The 22711-nt window shown below is 39.7% G+C and overlaps 1 protein-coding gene across 1 annotated transcript; it reads right to left on the reverse strand.

Annotated features, from left to right (window-relative positions):
- wsb1 (WD repeat and SOCS box containing 1) lies at nt 1–22334 on the reverse strand. Its single transcript, XM_085244828.1, has 9 exons — nt 21945–22334; nt 20487–20655; nt 13912–14195; nt 8422–8553; nt 7119–7219; nt 4998–5170; nt 2919–3032; nt 2116–2223; nt 1–1908 (listed from the first exon to the last, which is right to left on the reverse strand). The coding sequence occupies exons 1-9, from the start codon at nt 21982–21984 to the stop codon at nt 1746–1748; spliced, it is 1284 nt and encodes a 427-aa protein (XP_085100954.1). The 5' UTR covers nt 21985–22334; the 3' UTR covers nt 1–1745.
- Between the last annotated feature and the right edge of the window lie 377 nt (nt 22335–22711).

The following is a 22711-nucleotide window of genomic DNA, read 5'->3' on the forward strand; positions in this document are numbered from 1 at the left end:
AAGTGTCAAAAAACACCTTTATTGAAAATTTTAAAAAAAGATCGCAGGAAATTAATACATTCATGTATTTTGGAAATATTTACCACTTTATACTCCATCTGAGGCAGGAATGTATTTCTCTAATCACAATGGTAACAGCTATATGAACATCATGTAATGCCAACCCATAACGATTCTAAATCCCACTCACACAATTAACACTATCAGAAATGATAACAACCTCTACCATTTCCACACTAATGAAAGGACACAACTTTGGCATTAGCACTGTCAGAGAACTTATTGCCACAAATGATTGACACCTGCTCCATCCACCCTCCTACAAAACACCTGGAGCTCCCATCTCTTCTCACAGACAAACTAAAAACAATAAGATGATCAAGAAGTTTCTAAAAACTCAGCATCTGTCCAAGTTCAGTGAGTATGAAGGTCTGACAACCACATGGCCCAGAATGGCAGTTGATTGATTTTAATTACTTTGGATTATTCCAGGTTGCAAAGACTGCTTACTGTAGTTTCTATAAACAGAGTCCATAAGCACAAACAGTCTACATTTGAGCCACACACACACACACACAAAAAAAAAAAAAAAAAAACCACACACACACACAAAGATGTGCAGCTGTTTTAAGGAGAACAAGAACAAATTAATAAAATACAAATCTTCAACACAAGAAGTAGATATAAAAAGGAGAAAATAAAGGTCACAATTTTGATATGTTTATGGACAAAAGACAGAATCATGTGTTTACACACAAGGTTCTGTCAGATTCTGTATGTTCAAATACAAATAGTTAAGAAGCAGAGGTGCTTTATCTAACACTGGTCTCTGTAACACCCTCAGGCAGGGCACTGAAAAAATTAACCATACTGTAAACATACTAGGGTGGGTGTGAGTACGTTACACCTGCAAGTTTGAGGAAAAATTAGCAGAATATTTGCAGTTTACCCAAACGGCATCTCTTGACTTGGACAGAAATATTAAGAGTCATTCAATTTCTTGCCAAGGGATGACTACCAAGATGGTGGATACCCTATTCATCAGGCTCTAGCTTGATAGCTAGCATCTTTTACTGACAAATGCTGTCCTTTCATCAGAAATAAAAGCTGCTACAAGTTTTTCAGTGAGCGAGTATACCATGGTAGTGTAAATACTGTTTCAGAAAAATTTGAAAAACCTCCAAAGAGACCATGTCTGCATCATTATTTCCTTAGTATTGATAAGATGTAAATAATGGGCCTCAAGACCCTGCATCCCATACCTTTTCCCTTTAGTTCCCGCACCAAAGCAGAAAAGAAAACCTAACATTAAAAGCAAGCCCCACTGCAAAGCCTGTGTTAAATGCAATACCTATTCCAGGTCTGTGGAACTAATGCAGAGCTTAATAATAATGCAGGTGGACAGCTGGAGGCAGATGGAAGAGCAGCCGAAAATTACTGATAACCACACTGATACAGAGGAGGAGACCTGGCAGTATTGACCTAACAGGAATGGGTGATGTGCTGGGCCCTGTACACTCATTTACAAAAGCACTTACAAAAATAAATATGTACAAGATAAGGTAGTGATGGGCTCTGGCGAAGACATGGCCCTGGGCTTTCAGAAAAACAAACTTTTCTTCTTCCTGTCCCGATCTTCTTAGATTGTTCAGAGTTTTATGAAAAGCTGTTCAGAAAAAAAGTGTTTCAATGGTTTTTCAGTATGTTGCCAATACAAATGCAGTCAGATCAGCCAATGCCAAGGATTAAATGACTTTGTAGGTTAGGTAGTCACAGAGGAGTGCAGGAATGGCCAGCGCCTCCACCTGCTGGGTGCTCATCACTCGACGGAGAGCCATTCTGCACATGTGCTGCAGACTGGCAATGCTACGTGGACACTCCCAGAAGTGCACGCTACCATCACGAGTCCTAAAACATAAATCAAAAGGAGAAAAAACAGAAAACTGAGCTAATATTTCAGAGAGCTCTAAATGTAGTAAGGTGGTGCAAGGAAGCTGAGGGAAAAAATGATGAGGCTTCCTTATCAAAAGTCAGGATGTGCCCAGGTGTAGTTTAACTTCAAATGTGTGTGTGTGTGTGTTAACAGAGCATCGTCAACATGTTGTGGCATCTTACCCAGCAGCAAGGACACTTCCTTGAGCAGAGAAGGCACAGCAGAGGCCATTAGAGACAGAGGCAATCGCCAGAGGAGCCCTTTCCTCAATGCTCCAGAAGCGAACCAGCCTATGTAGAGAGAAACAAACAAAAATAAATAAATAAATAAATAAAATTGTCACAACCTAAACTGCAAAAATTTTGCTACCACCAGACCAATATCTGACCAGTGACCAAGCCAAATAGTTTCCTGTACTTCTGACTGGTTAACACATTTGTCTTAAACCTTTCAATCTTCCCATTTTTCTCCAACACTCTGAATAATAATGTGGGAACGTTGTGAAGCTTCCTCTCAACACTTTCCCAGCAATTCAGTGCTTGGACAGTTAGCAGTCAGAGTAATTGATAGCCACCTTGTTACAGTCATGTAACCCAGGACAAGCCAAAGAGACCAACAGTAGCTCTGCTTCTGAAACTTCCAAGAAGACATGAGTGTTGAAGAGAGAGCACAAACTGCACCAGACAAGCTTTTCTGCTATGCTCCAGTTGACTGTACAAACATACTCTCGAGAGGCCCAAAGACAAACACATGTGGGTTTGTCATGGCTCACTCTAGTTTTGTGTTCTAAAGTATTGTAAATAGACCACTTGCTTATATGCTGCTGAAACTGGTCTTGCTGATGCATAAAAAAAGATCATTCTCTTGTTTCTCGCCTTCTTTGTCTTTAAATCATTCACCAGACAAAAACAGTGAAAAACAAAACAAACAGATTTTAAGAATAAATAAAAACATACACACATACATTAAATTATATTAATATTACCTGTCATCTGTAACACTGGCAATGTGTCGGCCATCAGGGCAGAAGCTCACAGAGCGAACCCAGCGGTCATTTGCTCCTCCTGCAAAAATGGGTGAAGGAGGGGGGAAGAGGTGGCTGGGAGAAGACAAAAGCAGAAGTTCATAGAGCATCAGTAATAGAGCTTTTTGGATTCAAATTTTAAAACTCGCCGTTTGGAATGAAAAAAGTCATAATTTAAAAATTTTCATTGTACATCACATCATTATAGCTTTTTATAAAGCATATTTATGGGTTTCATTGTGTTTGAACAGTGGACAGAAGATAGGAAGCTGGGGAAAGAAATCAGTGACTGACATGCAGTAGGTGGCTTCTTTTTGAAATTTTCATTTCAACCATGTGCAGTGGTGCAGTAAACAGTGAAGCGAGACAGCATTCCTTCAAGACCATGGTGCTACATATAACAGACAATCAACCCAGTACTACATATAGTGCAGTGTATATAATTTAAAAAATAAATAAATAAATAAATAAAATAAAAAAAATCAAAGATTTCCTTATGCAGGCCTCTGCTGCTCACTCCAGAGCATGTCAAAAATAAATGCATTTTTGAGATTCATACGTTTCCTAGGTCATTATTGTAATTTGCTGTGGGACGAGACAACAGAGTGACATTCAGTTGGGCAGACTGAAGCAGGACAGGTTTGCCCACAGGAAGCGGAGATGAGAGTTGTTGAATTAATCACCGACTAAATCAAGGCAGATCAGTCGACTACCAAAATAATTTTTTCTTGCTGTACTACAGATGAAGACGAAATTATTAGTCCTCTTATGAAATTTAAAGTTTGTCAAAATTCTCAAATTTTCCCAATTCCCTTTTCAGCAAGCAAGGACTTTTCAACATATCATTTCTAAACATGCTAGGTTTCTTGAGAAAGCATAAATCATGTTTGCACAAAATAAAAGAATTAAAGATCAAGAAGTTATTGTGATCCCGCAATCACAGGGTGATCTAACAAAGCACTAGAATTTATTTACAAAAATGCAGCCTGTTCCCAGTGAGCCAATTCAGCTAAATGAGAAAAGGCTACAGGAGAATAAATATGCTTTTGATATAATGGATAACTGATAGAAATCCCTTGGCACTGTGCAAAGGGTTCTGAGAATTGAAATCTAGGTGGGGTGCAGGATTTATCCAGAGGAAACGGCATTATTATAACTATTCCACCTGAAATATGTCAGATCACAAGTTATTGTGCTACATGTGCAAATGTACAGATCACATTTTCATAGCACATAGCAACATTCAGGCATTAATATAACACATTTACACATATTCATTGATAGCTGTGTTTTCACAAACATTTCACTTTTATTCGCTACAGAGTCAGGAAAGAGAAGTTGCTTGCTGTTTGTGCACTGCTGAGAAAAAGACAGCTCAGTTTAATTAATTTCTGCTTCTGCTTTAAAAAAGCAGCATTATTGAGGAGCAATAAGTGGGGCTCACTTGTCAATACTCAGCGTGAGGACTGAATGAAGAGTTTTAGGACAGAACCAAAGTATTGGCACTGGGATCACAACTCAGTCATCCACAGAAAGTCCTAACATACATGTGCCGATCACATCTCCCCCACAAAACTCAAACTGCGCCTCTTTAGTAAACCCAGTCAAAAGGCAGCTTTGGGCTGCAGCAGATGTTAGTAAATATGTCCCTAAAACTTCCTTTTGCTTTAAAAGTGCAGTTGTCATTTAAATAACTTGCATAAAACCTAGTGGTGAATAATCATGTCTCAGTAGATTCAACACAGCGAACACTCGGCATTACATTCTTAAGGAGACTAGTGTAAAGCCGTTCGGATTCTCAGCGCACTCCTCTTCTCTTTTCCCCAAGTCCTTATCTCACATTTCCTTGACCTCAATTAAACCTCAACGTCAAGGAAACGAGTTAGGCAAAGCCAATGGGGGACTTTTGGAACACTTTCTTTAAAGGAGATTTATTTTAGTTTACTTAGGGCTGCCGCTCAAACGAGCAACATTTTGTTTACCAAACAAATGTGTACTAACATAATATTGAATATCTGTGTTGTTTGGATTTCTTCTTACCCCAGTTCCAGGAGGATTGTGGCCTTATGGTGGTCCCAGACAATCACTCGGGTGTCATAAGAGGCGGTAGCTAACAATGCTCCATCTGGCGAAAACTCACAAGACACCACATCATGGTGATGTCCCTCCAACTTTCGGATCAGCGTGAACTTATCCATGTTCCATAGGAACACCTGCAATAAAGAATGACACGTTATAGCCCATGGAATGATTTAGACTGTATGACTATAGATGTGTTATCTTACACTAATTATCACTAGATGCACAAAAATCAACTAGAAATTAAATTAATTAAATTAAAAGGAATTAAATCAGAAAAATAGTTATGCTCAAATTATGCTCAGTGTCACTATAATGCTTTGTAACCTTAAACCAGGCAGAAAAAATAAATAGCAGAGCCTTGCTAACGTGCAGTGTGCTACACATCACCAACACTATGCCAATAAGAACACTTTCCTACAATGACAATAAAAATAACAAACATTTATATAACTGTAAAGCTTCTACATTAGAATTTACATTCATACATCTTTCATTACATCAGTAAATGAGCTAAATGTACACTATTTTAATAAAAAAAAAAGTCTACACAAAAAAGAGAAAATAAAACAAGTAGTAACTTAAGGTAACATAAAGTTACTCCACTGGTTTCCCCTTTCAGAGATTTAGTTCACTGTGTTTACAATAGGCTCGCATCTCCGGCAGAAGCCTACGAAGAGAGACTGCAAGAGAAAAGAATATTTATGGCCAAAGGATCGATACCTCTGGCAGAGTACACATATGCACGCACATGCGATTCGCGCGTGCCCGCACACACAAACAGACACGAACATACAGGCACACACACACACACACACACACACACACACACACACGCAAAAAGTGACAATCTGCATAAGCCTTTTTCTTTTAATGTCAGCCATGGTCAGAATGTTTATTAATAATGTCTTTGATTTGTGGCATTTATCACAGGACTGTACGAGTATGAAACTTTTAGGGCCTGCCACTGACTAATTATAGGAAACTATAAATGATGCTGGTCGTTAAAACCTTATTTAATGGTCTATAAAAAATACAGCTTGCAATCTAATACTACTGTTTAATCTTTCTGTATGGGTTCTTTTCTTTTTTTGTCGTCATTTTTCAGTTAAAAGAAACAACATTTTTCACAGCTGAATTCCTGAAATGATGGCAGAAAGGTTGAGGTAAAAAAAAAGAAAAAAAGAAAGAGCATAAAGTATTGCTGCTCCCTTTTATTTGTTTAGCGATGGCAGTGCATGTGTGTTTGGGTGGGGGGTGGAGCATAGGGCCACCATTTACATGACAGTTTTAAAACTACAATTAATAAAGTAAATAGAGCAACCGCGACAGCAGAAGTAGACAGACACGGAGCAGCACCTACGTACAGAATGACCTTGCAGGTCAGGATGCCAGGCTGCCCCTGGCCAGGCCTTTGGGCATTGCGCACTGTGCGTCCGTGGTTTACCAGCTGCTCAAAATGTCAGCGCAGCGCTCCTTTCAAAACCAATCACACACTGAGTTTTACCACCACCTGTGACAAGGAGAGCAAGACACACACTGTAGGGACATAAAACCTAACAAAACTATCACCACGTTAAGAGTAATCTAGGTTTGTGATACTATGCATAAGGTTAGCCAAAGCTGGCCAGTCCATGGAATTGCTATTCAGCAACATGTTTGACTTGTAAATGATTTACAATGATTTCGAATTTTTTAAAATGAAAAAAGTATTTTTGGGGCAATTTATGTTTAAGTTAAACATTCCCCAGTATTAAAGAGGTTTTTTTGTTTTGCCTCTCCCACTTCCATGTCCATACTAAAAGATTAACTTCAGCTATATAACATTCATAAAAACAATTGTCTTCTTCATACTTCATGCATACTTCAGAACAAAATCCCTTTTTCACAGCATACAAAAGCCAAACAGAATCTAGATCCAAGCACTTGACTGTTGACACCGAGCACAGTTTATATTAAAGGTAGACAAAGAGGTTATGGGGTCTAATTGAGGTTTGATTGAGCATAACTGATCACAAGCAACTGCACAAAGATTAGCTAGGACACTCATAAAAATGAGTACAAAGGAACTTGTTTACGCACCGACTTTCCTGCACCAACCGAGCACAGAATGGAAGAGTCAGGGGAGAAGGAGCTGCAGTACACCCAGTTCTGATGGCCCCTCAAAACCTTCACCATATTACCTACAAGAGAAAATGACCGGGCTCATTACTCTGAGTGCAACATTTCTGTCACAACCTATATGCCAGTCTTATATTTTGATCATGTTTATATTGTTTTATTTAATCAATATTTAACCAGGATATTTAGTTTCCCGTGAAGATCGTGATTAGAAATAACTGGTCAATATATTTTTGAACCACTGCCGTGTTAAGAGTTAAGTGTTAGCTGCATATTTGCTAAAATTGCTGCTACTCATCTACTAAAAAGTAAGCAATTGGTCTTTTCACAACACTTATTTACACTGCTCTTTTATTTTGCGATATTACTTAGTTGCATTAACATTTTTAACTGACACAATGTATGGAAGGATTCAGGGTTCTGGTGTTGCATCTAAGGTTCCCATGATCTGCAAATACTCTCAAGGCAGCATGTGGTTAGTGTTTTAAGTGAGATTCATGGTTCAGCATGGGTAGCGTTCTGGGGTTGGGCCTTCAAAGAGCTCCATTGTCAGATAGAGGCAGTTTACAAAGTTTGTGGTACAACTGGTCTATGGGTCACGCTTGCTTGTGCTATTGTTGGTCTGCCAGCAAGCTGCAGAGGAGAGCGAAGTTACAACATACAAATTGCTGATGTGAAACAGAGTGTTAAAAACAATGGAAAGTGCTTACTGCAGCTAGTTTTGCTTTTTGCAATTCTTCCATTCCTAGTGAACTCTGTTATCGCTTTCCTTTCTTATTCTGGCCCACTTGTCAACCAATAACCAGACACAGAGGTCATATGTATCCAGTCATGTGCAGCTAGGATTTTGGAAAACTGCAGGACTTTGTGTGTCAGGATGTCTGCTCTGCTAACTATCTAAACAGCAGTATGATGAATGCAAACAGACGCATTATTTGACATAAATTAAGCTTGAAGCAGCATCTGGGTAATAAATGGAACTAAGACTCTTGTGTTTGTCAGGTTGCATTTTTTCAACATTAATAATAATAATAATAATAATAATAATAATAATAATAGGGACTTATCACTTCACTTCTTCATTGTGAACTCAGTGTAACTGTAAACACTGTTTGCTTTTCTGGTTTTAAAGACCAGGGGCCTTATATTTCAACTGTGAACAGCATGGTCTCAGTTAAGAAATGAGGCTATTACTTCTTTGCACTGGAACGAAAAGCAAAGAATAAGGTTGGTTTTTAAAGTCAAAAACAGCTCATCCACTTACCATCATCTTTGAGATCCCATACACGAAGGGTCTTATCTCTGGATGCTGACACCAGCATCAGACTGCCATCAGGAGCAAAAGTTAAGTCTCGTACTACATCTGTATGATCCATCAGATTCAGCAACAGTTTTCCTACAGAAAGCAAACCAAAGAAAGTAGATTAAAAGAAATGTCAGTCTTCACAGGCAACAACACAATTTCAGTTCTAAAGCTCCAGCTTTGTTTGTTTCAGGGACGAAAACCACAAGGTTAAAAATGAACGAAAAACTGATTTTAATTGCCAACTGAAAATTAAGAAAAAATACACTTGTGTTGCAGATAACAATGGTACCTGAAAGACAGGCATAATCAAGGACATAAGGTGTTAACTTGAGGAACAACCCTCAACTAGACTTTCTTTTGGAGCATTTAGCCCTAGGGGTTGGGTGGGATGGAGAGACTGCTGATTTCTCACGGTGCCTCCAAAGAGACATTTTTTTTCTTTTTTTCAATTTTTTTTTTTTAAAATTAAGAACAAAATCCGACATCTATAATTCCACAGAAGCCACACATTAAATACTTTTAGAAATTTTGTTCGTTCACTGCAAAGCCGAACTATAGAACTGTAGCTCCATCTCCAGCTTTAAATTGGTCACATATTTGTATATCTTCCCAATCTACAAACCAAATACCAAAAAGAAAATATATATTTTTAAAAAGTCTCTAAAGGACTGTTGTTTCACGGCATTTTAAACTCTAAGGTAAAAATCCTATAATAATACAGAGAAATTTTAATTGCAGCATTGATGAAACTGGGATGGGGTTATCACAAGGGACAGGAAAATTAGTGGTACTACAAGGAAACAGCTAGAGAAACATTAAACAAATTAATTAGCTTAATTGGCAACATTGTGTGCCCCAGGGACCATCTGGCTGGTTATCAGAGATCGGTTTTCTGACGGTATGGGGGCACACTAGTGCCTATGGAATTGGCAACTTGCTCATCTGGAACAACCATTAGCCTCCTAGGACCTGGCGTCCACATATGTGGACATCACATTTCGGGTTCATTTTTCTCAGAAACAAAAATCAGGTTAAAAAAAAATAAATAAATAAAAAAAAATCAAAAAAAATCTGGTAATTCTTTGTTTGTACATTCATCAGGTCCCAATATAGAATAGAATAGAATAGAATTCAACTTTATTGTCATTGCACATGCACAGGTACAGGGCAACGAAATGCAGTTTGCATCCATCCAGAAGTGCTTTAGTGATATAGATATATTACAATATATATTAGCAATAGTATAGATATGTAAGTATATTACAGATATACAGATATACGCTTCCATCTAGAAAACATCTTTTCCAGGAAAGGCATAGTATACTTCATCAAGGTAACTGTAGAGGCTAAGCCTACGCTTGAAGCCACTGAGGTGGTCGTTAACGGGGGTGACGCGATGTCACTGGTATGCATGAATTAAGTTCACAGTCCAATAAATCCAGCAGTATGTATCTTGTCCTTTTTGGTCTTTATTCTGTATCGACTTAGCATAACAGCGCAACGTTCACAAACTGTTTGCCTTCTTAATGACACACCTGACGCCGATTACGTGCGTCTACCTTAAATACCTTTACATTACATAATCAAAACAGAAAAAGGTGACCTCTAGTGACCACATAAGGTATTAACCCAAGAATGGCTCCTACACCCCGGCCCCTAATTGAAATGGCTATCAGACATGGCAATTCTAATCACAAAGAAAATAAGGAGCCACTAATACAGTCTACTTTAGACCTATACATTCACATAAATAAACATAAGTAACACACTTTTAACCTTGAAATGGGAAAGCATTTGCAAATCACTGAGCCAACTTTTCCACTTTTGCAACATGGTTTGGGGTATTGGTTCATCCCATCCCAGTTTCCTTTTGCAAAGCTCCTGCTGCATTCCTTTGGCAGGCAGCAGGACTGGTGCAAGACACCCCAATGGATCGTAAATGGAACTTGATATTGATAACATTCCACGCCTAGTACAGGATTTTTGAGGGATATCCATTTTGAAGTTGAATGTATCAGTTTCCACGCACCACTGCAAGCCCAGAGCTCTTTCTACCGGAAGTTTGTCTCTGTCAAGATTTAATTCTTTCAAGTCTTTAGCCCTTTGCTCCTCAGAGATACTTTGCAACAGGGTGCGATTGTTACTGACCCACTTGGTCAGTGTAAATCCTCCCCTTTGACAGAGTGCTGAAAGATCCTTGACCAAATCGACAGCATCTGAGGTGGAGGCCACACTCTTTAAACAGTCGTCCACATAGAAGTTCTCTTTCAGCGTTTCACATACCTTGTCTAGGAATTCAGTTTTATTGTCCTCAGCCGTTTTTCTCAAAGCGAAACTGGCGCAGCTCGGGGAAGATACTGCACCGAACAGATGAACAGTCATGCGAAACTCAATTATGTCCTTGCTCAGATCTCCATCTGGCCACCATAAAAAACGCAGAAAGTCTCTGTCCTCTTTGGCAACTTTAACTTGATAAAACATTGCCTTTATGTCACCCATAAATGCGACTGGATCCTGTCGAAATCTAAGCAAAACCCCAAGCAATGTGCTTGTGAGATTAGGACCTTGTAAGAGCTGCTTGTTTAATGATGTCCCCTGGAATGATGCCCCACTGTCAAATACAATTCTTATGGATCGTTTTCTGGGATGGTAAACTGCGTGATGAGGAATGTACCACTTCTTTCCATTTTCGCAAGACAGCTGCTGTGAAGGTATCTGCTCTGCATATCCATTACTTATCATCTCGTCCATAAAGTTTTTATATTCTTTATGCAACTGTTCATTCTTGAGAAGTTTTCGTTGTAGACTTTGCAATCTTTGTTTAACTATGGAGAAATTGTTTGGCATCTTTATGTTATCCTTTTTAAAAGGTAACTTCAAACAGTAGTGTCCATCTTCCATTGTTGCAGATTTTTCCATGATCTTCATGAACTTAAGGTCCTCCCTTGACAAACCCTTTTCCTCTGTAACCCTTTCATTAAAGTCATAGTTATATTGACTTTTCAACATCTCCTCCAGCTTACAAACAGATATCCTATTTACAACTGTTGGTGGGTGCTCGCTGTCCAAGTTGCTTTTACCATCTTCCATGGGCCCATTTATGACCCAACCCAATGCTGTTCTTATAGCATATGGGCCATTCCCCTGGCTATGAATGACCTCCCATGGTTCCAATAACTTGGGAGTGTTGCATCCAATCAACAGGTCCACATTAGCCGTTATGTGGGGAATTTTAACCTTTGACAGATATGGCCACCTGATCAGATCTTCCTCCTTTACAAAGTTATCCGTGGTGACAGGCATCCTTTCCTGTGTTAGGATTTCTGGAAGTTCATAGAAGGCATTGCTGCCTAAACCAGAAACTTCAAGACCAGTAAGTGAGTGGGCAGAGACGACCTTTTCTTGACCCATTGTTTGTAACAGGAAGTGAGTTCTTTTGCCCACAAGATTTAGCTTTTGCATGAGGTGTTCTGAACAGAAGCTAGCTGAACTGCCAGGATCTAAAAAAGCATGTCTGTATGACATGACTACCTTTAACAGACTTTATTTGAACTGGCAGAATGGAAAGCAAACCGCTTTCTCTTCCGGCCCCTGTATGACCACAAGTTTTTACATTCTTTGAAGAGGAGGGCTCTCCATAGCATTCAGGACTTACACCATCGTTATCAATATGGAGGACAGTGGGATGACCTTTACCACACGTTCTACATATCAAACGCTTAGCACAGTCCTTGCTTGTGTGCCCAGCACCTAAGCAACCAAAACACAGCCCTTTCTCCTTTAGAAAAAGCATTTTGTCTCTGTGCTTCTTCCGCTAAAACTGTTGACACTCCTCCAGTGTGTGTCGTTGAGTACAGCAGACACAAGATGGCTTTACTGTAAAGTCATGGCTTGTTGTAGTAATCAGCCTTTCCGTGCTGTAGGTTTTATTCATGTTCATGGGTGTGGCTGTAGCAGCAAAGCTGTTCCCTTTAATTTGTTTGCTTGGTTGTGACTTCAGTCTGTTGTCAACCTTTGAGACAGGGCTTGTTGACGTTACATTCTGAATGTCCCCAAACAAAGGCTCTGAAAGAATTTTCACCTGCTTTTCAATAAATGCAACCAAATCTTCAAACCGAGCTCTGTGTTTAGAGGTTTCCAATATATCATATGCGAACGCTCTCCATTTCTCTCTCATTTTATATGGCAACTTGCACAAAATGATTTTCATGTTCACTGGCATGTCCAGTTCCTGCATATGTTGCAATGTTTCCATGACATTACAACTCCCACGTAAGAAAAGAGAATATGCTTGCAATGATTTCACATCTTCATTTTTAATTGCAGGCCAAGATAACGCCTTGTCAATGTAAGCAGTTGCAATTTTATATTCATTTCCGAAGTGTTCTTTGAGCAGTTGCTTTGCTTGTATATAGCCTTGTCCTGCAGCCATATGTTGACAACTGCGTACCAGCTCTCTCGGCTGTCCTGTTGTAAACTGCTCCAAATAATACAAGCAGTCCCTCTTATTGGCCTTTTCTTCCACTCCTTGTTCAAACGCATTAATGAAAGAGATGTACTGAAGAGGATCACCATCGAATACAGGTATTTTCCTGGATGGTAATGACGATGCACGCTGATGCTGAACAAGGGTTGCAGTTATTTCATTTTGTCTTTGTAAAATGGTACAAATGTCCTCCGACCGTCCTTCTGCCGCTGTAGGAATTGACCTGGGCGATGGAGGATCCACATTGTGAAATTGCATTGTGATGACCGTTTGAGCTTGTGGCTCACTTTCAATTTCCGTTCCTGGCAGGATCATTGCAGATATGTTGCTTTCAGTCTGTACTATTTGCACTGCAGGTTTATCTTCATTGACTGGTGTACTAGGCTTGACTGTGGCTGAAGCAGCTGTTTTCTTGATTTCCCTTTCATAATATGAATTCATAGCATTGGACGATATGTTAAAGCTATTAAAACAGCATGGGTTTGTAAGGAGAAGAGACCAAGTGCTGAACTGGCCTGCCTGGAGTCCAGATCTTTGGCTATCTAAAAACTAATCATGCATATCAAGAAATAAAAAAAATAAGTCAAAGATGCAGGAATATTGAGTGGAGAGAATCCTGTATTAGACAAAAATGAGACAACAATCCTCTCCCAAAAGTCCACCAACTGGTCGCCTCAGTTTCCAGATGTTTATGAGCTGTCAAAAGAAGGGACTTGTACAGTTGTAACCATGACCTGACTTTTTTTAATGTGTTGCTGCCATTAAATTCAAAATGACAACATTTTGTTTTCTTCAAATGGCACGGTCTCTCAGTTTACACCTTTGATATATTTCCTATGGAAAATAAAATGTTCAACATTTGCAGAGTTGGGTTTATATTTCATAGATTCAAGTATCTAACATGATTATCAACTGGTGAAGCTGAAGAGAGCTACTTCTAATTAATGATGATGTGTTCTCACCAGTGTAAACATCCCAAATCTTGATGCGACCATTGTTGAGGCCTGTTGCCAGGAGCAACTGATCCTGTCCAAACTTGAAGCGATGCCACTCAATGTTGACACAGCGGCTGTGCTTTTCTGGTACTGAGGAACCAAAGGCCAATCCCCAGACAATATCACCACAATCTATGGTGTGTTCTGGTGGCTGGCCTGCTGCTGGGACTACTTGACCACCATTGCTGCTCTGACGAGACAAATGCCGAGGGCTCAAGGCATTGGTATCCTCTTCTCCATGGTCCACTGAACTACAGCAAAAAAAAAAAAAAAAAAAAGAGTGGAGAAAGAAGGATGTCAATTATGGAACATGGTCAAAGAAAGGAAAGGTAAAAAGCTAATACAAGTCTAAAACATGTAGCCTAACTTTGGTAGATGTTTCCAGTACAGCTGCAGTGATTCAGACTAACTCTAATAACTTGATTATGAGAAACCATTGATGCAAATTCCTTGCTATGATGTTTTATTTAAATCCATACAACAGTCAGTAGTGACCATGTGTCCATGAGCACAGTGTGACGTATCACATGTGTAGCAGTCATGATTTGATGGCGGGATGGAGGCAATTGCTCTTGGGTATACATGAGGCCCAGTTTTTAAAGGAAAGATTGACTGCAGCAATCTACTGCAGATGTCAAGAGATCTTAGTTTCCTTAACAAAAACAGGTGACACACTCCCTTTTTGTATAGTTCATCTATAAGCAGGGACCAGTCCAGTTTGTTTATCTCGGTGTAAAACCATCCCAAAAATTTACACAGGGTAAAAAAGGAGGCCTGAATTTCCTTGGCTTGGCTCAACTGATGGAGCTGGTTGTCCTGGAGTAGTTGGTGGTGGAGCTTCCGGTAGGCACCACCCAGTGTGTCTGCTGCCACCGGCCCACCAGATTGGACACAGCGGTAGCCCTGGCAGGGGCCATCTAGTGGCCCGGCAAATGTGAGTCGCTGGGGCTGCTACATCCGTTGCCACGGCGGCTGGTGGAAGCAGAGCAACAGCCACTTTCTCCAACTAACCTAGGCTGTTAATTCAGGGTCTGCAGCCTCAAAGGCCGCATTTTAAGGCCGATTACGTCACAGCGACGCGACGAAGGCTGCCCCAATTCAAAGGCTGCTCGAAATGCAGCCTCAAATGAGTCCTTTATTTCCCTGAATTTTGAGGATGTGGCGGTGTAGACTTCGTGGCCCAACATATCCCAGAATGCATAGCGCGGCAGTGTGTGTGGATAATTTTGCTGGAAAAAAACGGCGGAAGAGGGGCGCCCAAAGAGTAAACTTTTAAAAGTAAGTACTGAATATTATGTCACTTATTTATGTGCAAATGTTTAATAACGAAGAACAAAACATTACTGTTGGCCACATGTCGGCAAAGTTATGTGACATTAGTGATGTTTGTACTAACTTGGTTTTAAAGCCTTTACTTTAAAATATACGCCGTTCAATAGTCGACCTTAATCTTATAGAGAATGTGATGATTTTATGGATAATTAAAGTCAGTCATACATCCACAAACACAACAGTTTTGCAGTCCTGAATATCACAGCACAAGCAGGATTCACTGCACTGTTAATGTTAGCTATGTTATATTGCTGCCTCTGTTCGGTGGTGTTGAGCCAAACGGACTTTAACGTGTGTTTGAACGACCTGACGGTTCACTCGTTAAGCTGAAAGAAAGATGCTTCAATCACAGCAGTCACACATGTGTCCAATGTACCATCTGGGAACTCTTCTTGTTTAGCACTCGTAATAACACAAACACTAAATCCTCCTTCACTCCTCGCATTCCACCAGTGTGTGAATACGAGAGTGAATGAATAGTGGCATTGTAAAGCGCTTTGGGTGCCTTGAAAAGCACTATATAAATCCAATCCAATCTATTATTATTATTATTATTATTATTATTATTATTATATTCTGAGGTAAGTTGATCTATAGTGTTACATCATATTCTATAAGGATGTTATGTGTTTGTAGACTTTCTGCCCAGTTTGACCCATTTAGCAGAAGTCAGCCTGTTTAAGGCTCTGATATCTGTTCTCTATGACTTACAGCAGTTATGACATGGTCTGATTTTCTCACCCAATAAACAAATATTTAATATATCAGTCTACTCTTCATTTAATCAGAAACAGTTATCACAGCTCGTACATTTGCTTTTTCCACATATATGTAAGCATTGAGCAAAATGTAATAATGCCAACATACTGAAAGAACAATATTTGTCTCTTATATATGATACATCTATATATACACTGTCAAAGATACTTGTCTTTGAGTGAAGATTTAAGGTGATAGGACATAAATAACTGCAACTTGAATCTTTACTGAAGCTCAGTATTTGACACAGAGTTCAACCCTCCGACTCCCTCCCCCGACCCAAGAGAGACTTACTGCATACTGGCAAGGTGCCAAAGGGTTATACAACAGGCTATGGTTCATAAATATCCTATGGTACCAGTGGAAATTTTATATATGGGCAAAACTTAGAGGCTAAATGATACGGGCAGCATGCACCTATTGAATATGAGAATGAACTGGCATGGTTTCAGTATGCTAATAGGGCAGTGTGTAGGGGTGTGTTCTCAGCTGGTAGGGACACAGGTCTGTGCTGAGCTCAGCGGTGACATGAGATCGTTCGACATGGACTCTGGGGGGAGGAGGAAATGGCAGGGCTTTCATGGGAGACCCTGCCAGCTCCAGCAATTAGCTCCAATGAAGGTGGAGCTGGTGAACCAGCTGGCCGTTCCAAAAGCACCTTTGCAGTGCCACAGCACACTTGTCTTGCAAAGAGTGTAGTACATGCACAGTTTCAGGTCATCTCTTGAGTTGGGATGCCGAAAGAGATACCAACTGACCAGGGCACATTGTTTATGTCTAGGACACCTAAAGAGGTGTACGAATTACTGGCCATTAAATCTGTTCAGACCGGTGTCTACCACCTTCAGACAGACGGGTTGGTGGAGCAGCTGAATAAGCCTTTGAAATCCATGATTCGTAAGATCATATAAGAGGATGAATGCAATTGGAACCACTGGCTGGACCCTATGTTGTTTACACTGCCAGAGTTCCCTAGGACTCCATGGGATTGTCTCTCTTTGAATTTCTGCTCAGCAGGAAGCCACATGGGGTGTTGGACCTAAATAAAGAAAGCTGTGAGGAAGGGCCAAACCCTGCTAAGAATGAAATTCAGTACATTCTGGACTTGAGAGCAAACCAATACACACTGGGTAGGTTATCTGAGAAAATGTGCTCTAGGCTCAAGAACATCAGCAGCGCCTGTAGAATGGAGAGGCTAGTCTCAGACAATTTTCAACCGGAGAAAGCTCTTGTATTACACACTTCTTTTAGCTCAAAGTTACTCGCCACGTGTCGAGGATCCTACATGGTCACACCCTATATGATAAAACCCAACAAAAATAAAGTTTGTGTAAAGATCAGAGCTACCAGACCAGTTGAAGCGCATGTTCCAGAATCTATAGATTACAAGTACAATCTATACTTTACTCAATACACATCAGCTGAGTGGTTTCAAATATTTTCAAAACAAATAGCAAACCGACTCAATTTGGCAAAAAATCAAAAATCATGAGGTTATGCATTTCTTCAGGGTGACTTAGATGTTCTGTAAAACAGTTTAAACTTGTACATAGTCTTCATTGATCTAATGACAAGTTATCAAAAGTTCAAAGAGATCCTACATGTAACCAATGCAGTCACACTACTGCATCCTTGTCATTTCCAAAACTAGATAGAATTTTTGGAATTCCATTTTGAGACCCTAACCTGTCTTTCACTGCATCATTAATAGCAGAGTAATAGAACTTGTGAGGTATCTTGAAAAGCATTTACAAATAAAATGTATTACTATTAATTTAAACTCCACAATTCTGTAAAACATGTCACATATTTATTAACTCCAATTCAAAATGTGATGTGGAACAAAATTCCTCTTTGCCTGTATGCACAAACTGCACACAACACTCTGTTGGAAAGCAGAAAATAGAATGTCATTAAAGACTTCTTAGGAATCTATTTTGTTAATATAATATTTATAATATTGATTCTCTCATTAAATAAAGAATTTTTTTGTTACTGCATAATTTCATATTAAAGTGGTATATCTGGTAAAATGGCACCAAGTGGATGCAGGACTTATTTCTGTTTTGTTTTTTTTTGTTTTTTTTTATTGTTCTGTTTGACTGTTTGAGTGTCTGAAGAGCAAAAGCATGAGACTGGAAATATTACACTGATTAATTTAATTAACAAGTACCCAAAATTAACAGTCCCATTAATAACTGCATTTTGAAAGCCATGTGGTCAAGGGTGGAAATGGAAAATGTTCCTGGAGAAAATTTTGCATCTGCCACAAAAATGCAACACCACATTGAGTTTTGCTCTTTCTTCTAATAAAGGCATTTAGAGCAGACTAGCAGCAACCCACGCTGCCCACGACAGGTCAGGAGTGTAAACTGAACATAGTTTTTTCTGTTCAAATTTAAACCCACCACGAAGGCTTGTGCATTCTTCCAATTTACAAGCCCATCCATAAATTTACCCCCATTTGGCCAGTGGCAGGAGCTAATTTCCACCCATGCATGTGGTATGTAATTCAACCTACTGAAGACAGAAAGAAATATGAATTTTACCAAAAGACAGTTTTCACTGTGTACCATCTCTGCAGAAATGTGACTAAAAGCCTGAAACACTGGAATCTGCTCTGTAAAAAGGAAAACATGATACATTATTGTATGCATCTTGCATTTGAAGTCTCCTCTTCACTGCCTCTGAAGCGCCATTAAGTTTAGTTCAGCTCAGCTGTTTTAATAAAACACCAATATTGCTGTAGAGCAGGACTATGTGGGGCTTGGCTCTAAAGACTGCATGAAAAAAATTACATAACAGAGCCAAAGTTTTGGCACCATGCTTGCAGTTTTGAGCCATCCACTACTGCCAATAGTGTCACACTCGCTCTGACAACATTTCAACATCAATTCTAGCAGTAACTAACTTATATGTATCTAACACAAAACAAGTTGTTCTTCTCTGCTTTAAAATGTAATTATGTTTGAAGTAAAATGCCTGCCACATTTGCGCATTTTATTATTTGATGGTACAGACCAACTCTAAATGCCAATGCACTGCAATCTGTCTTCATGTATACATTTGCCAGCAATTATTTGCAAACATTTGCCAATCTGTCCAAGATTGTCTGCAGTCTGTACAAGTCCAACTAAGATTAGCTGGCAACGGGTTGCCTCTCATCAAGCAACCTGTACAATTACCTCTCAATTGAAATTGCAAGTAGTTGCACAGTAATTCAGTGTGCAGCACCCTCAACCTCTGGGTGACTGCCTACTTACAATCAGTTCCAGATAGAAAATCAAGTGTTATCACACCATTGTCACACAGAGGCTGCTGTCCTTCTTTTCCTTTAATGTCACTGGGGCCCAACCAGCCACAGCCCTGATGGCCAGGAACAACAGGCACTTCTTTCTAAAGATAACTTCAACATGTGGCTCAGAGTCACAAGACCCTGGTAAGCGGAAAAACACACCATTAAGCAGAGAGTGAGCTGGTAATTCAAACCACGTGTTCTTGGCACTGACAAATGCATCTGATCTTTTAGCTTGAGGTTGGCAGAGACTGATTCAGAAGACAATTAAACAGCTAGAAAGCATGCAGAGTTTTATGTGTATGTAATCATGTAAAACTCATTCTGCTCTCCATCCTGCAACACAGAACAGCAGCTCATGCACCAATGTAATACTAATGACCAAATTCAGCTGGCTGTTAATCTCAAGAATTTGCACATTTCCACAACACCAGCCATTTGTTACCTAAAAGCAGTTTTCAACATGGAGGAGGAGCAGCTGTAACTGTGAGCCCCTCCTGCATGGCTGAGCTCCTCACCCTATCTCTAAAAGAGATGCCAGCCACCCTTCGGATAAAGCTCATTTCCATCACTTGTATACGCAATGTACAACGGACAGTACAGCGTCCGCATCACGTAGCCGAAGCCGCAATCTGTCTGTTGATCTATCCCTCCCCTCTCGAATAAGACCATGAGATACTTGAACTCCTCCACTTGGGGCAGCAACTTATCCCTGACCCAGAGTGGGCAATCCACTCTTTTCTGGCTGAGGACCATGGCCTCAGACTTGGAGGTGCCGATTCTCATTCCTGCTGCTTCTGTATGAATGTCAAAATTAAATCATGCGCCCCCCAAAAGCAGCCCCAGCAATGGTAAATGCTCTGTTGTATGAGATAGCACAAAAATTTAATTGTAATCCAATCAAAAAATAATTAAATTAATTATCCTAAAAGCCTCAGTGTCTCATTTTTTTTTCCATAAATTTGAAGATTTTTATAATTAGTTGGGGGTTTATCTAAGAAGCAAAACAACAACACAGAAAACATGTACTCTATTACTATAAAAAACAGGCAAACATACTACCAAGGTAGTTATGATAGTGATATAAAAAGTGCTTGGTGCTTTAAGAAAATAAAGAGAAAAAGACATGAAGGGAAACAAACCAAAAGAAACTTACAAGCTGTTCAGGCATTTTGTCCAAGGGATAAGCCTGACAATGCGATGCCCCTGAGACCAAGCAAAGTAGGAACCATTGGGTGCAAAGGCCACTGTCCAAGCTTCACGCCCAGACTTCTGGTCAAAGGGAGCAACAGGCACCAGGAGTTCGCCAATGAACTTTGCCTTACCTGGAAAAAGCAATAACATAACTTTTTTTCAGCTACATTCTGTAACAAACTGAATGTGCGTCATTTTTCAGCCCAAATAATGCACATGAAACTAACTTCTTTATCTGGCACAGACACAGTTTGTTCACTGGTGCAGATACCTGATTGGCTAATGTGCAAACCATACCATTGTACAACGGGGGAGGGGGGGGAGACATAGTTATATTCTCTCAGCTATAATGGGCTATACGCTGATATATGAACTGTCTACAATTAACCTCTGCAGATCCACTATTAACTTTTTACGTTTGGAAATTTACTTTTTTCAAGTCCATTTCTACAGGATATCAAAGTCTACGTGGCAAAGTAACCTTTGGTTAACTTACGTCTTAAATTCCGGATACACAACATACTGGCAGTTTCATAACTGCATTCTTCACATAGCGCACAAAATGGAATCGTTGTGCTTTGTGTTCAGGTGTGTATATATATCGGGGTTACTTGGTAAGACCAATATATAAGTTAATGTCAACACATTTTTGCAACAAGTAAAATAACAGCAACAATAAAACAAATACTGCATTGTTTACATGAGTGAGTAGATAAATATAACTCCGACAACGTCTATACAGTTATGAAGGTTGTCTTTTTGTGTGCAAGAATGTGTGAAGGTACGTGCATTAAGTAAACCACTAAAGGCCTACATGGGGCTGACGTTTATCAATTCTGATTTTAGGATTAAATAAGACGTTTAGTACCTAACTACGGTTATAGCTAATAAATAAGCAATAAATAAAAGTAATACAGTTAACATGCTAAAGCTACGAGCTCGGTTTATTAGCCATGCAACGTTGGCGTGCAAGCACGCACGTACATCCCTGGGCGGCTATGGTTCTCGCTGTTGTAGGAAGAATGGCTCTCGGCCACTGTTTGTATCAGCAAACCAGCAACAGGGAAACGCTGCACTAACGTATAAAATGGTTTTTATCGTGGATATGCATCAAAATAACAAACCGCACTGAGCTAATATAACAGCAGGGATACATACGTATATAAACCCAAGAAACACTGACAAATAAACGACATCTCTTAACTTAATTAAACTTTGCTTTACCGGTTTAAGCTAAGTAGCCACTAATTCGACATCTTATTTAGTAACAATGTTTTGAAAGTCCACATAGTCTGGTGGAAACAAAGAAAGTTTTACAGTTTGGCATTAGATAAAAAGCACTAAGACTAAAATACCAGGACATCGTTCAGCGTTCTCACCTGCATTCACAAAAACAATACATGTAAAATGTTTTACTTACCTAAATCATTTTCGTTCACAGAGTCTGGGAAGCTTGCCATCTAAATAAGGGCACAGACCTAAGAAAAAGTCGGACACGCACTATGAAACAAAGATGTTTGACAGAAATCTGGGTGCGGATTTATACAGCGAATTTTTCGTTAAAAACGTATGCTAAATTCGGTTAAATCCCTCCGCCAAGCTTCACGTCTGGGGTGGAAAATACAATCTTCGTTTGGCGCGTCTTTTTACTTGAGTACTTCGGCAGTAGACGTTATCTTTGAATCTATAATTATATTGGTAGTGTTTTAACACGTCGCGTTAAAAACTATATGACTCGCTACGCTTTAGATTTCTTACGATCCGTAAAAATACAATGGCTGCCAACTGAACGGTACAAAGGCTGAATAACACCGTGGGAGGGGTTTCATTCTACGTCAGCACAGTTGCCATGGCAATTTAGCCCCCCCCTACACCCCCCCCCCCCTTTTTGTCTGACGTGTCCTGCGCATCCAGTCATTTGACGTTGTCGGCAACTAACAAAATGGCGCATCCGTAACCATCTGATGGAACACTTTTTTCATGTTTATGTCACAATTGACGCCACTCACAGACAGCTACTCAGTTTACCAGTATATCTTTAAAAATTACAATATTGTTTTCAATTCATTTTATTTATTTAGCACCAATTCCCAACAACAGTTGCCTCAAGAAAAATATCTTACAACAATACAGAGAAAATTGTCCCGATTATCGATTATCCCCTATTAGCAAGTGCTTGGTGGCAGT

Source organism: Mchenga conophoros, linkage group LG14, assembly GCF_057382185.1.
Source record: "Mchenga conophoros isolate Kocher_MC1m ecotype Shallow Benthic linkage group LG14, M_conophoros_male_GT1.1, whole genome shotgun sequence".
Classification (NCBI taxonomy): domain Eukaryota; kingdom Metazoa; phylum Chordata; class Actinopteri; order Cichliformes; family Cichlidae; genus Mchenga; species Mchenga conophoros.

Bases quoted from the DNA above. Each gene is read 5' to 3' on its own strand.
- wsb1 (XM_085244828.1), bottom strand. From the start codon at position 21,984: ATGGCAAGCTTCCCAGACTCTGTGAACGAAAATGATTTAG. The intron at 7,220-8,421 runs GTAAGTGGATGA...TTTCTCTTGTAG, and splicing joins ATGGGATCTCAAAGATGATG to GTAATATGGTGAAGGTTTTG. The intron at 1,909-2,115 runs GTAAGATGCCAC...TTTATGTTTTAG, and splicing joins GGAAGTGTCCTTGCTGCTGG to GACTCGTGATGGTAGCGTGC.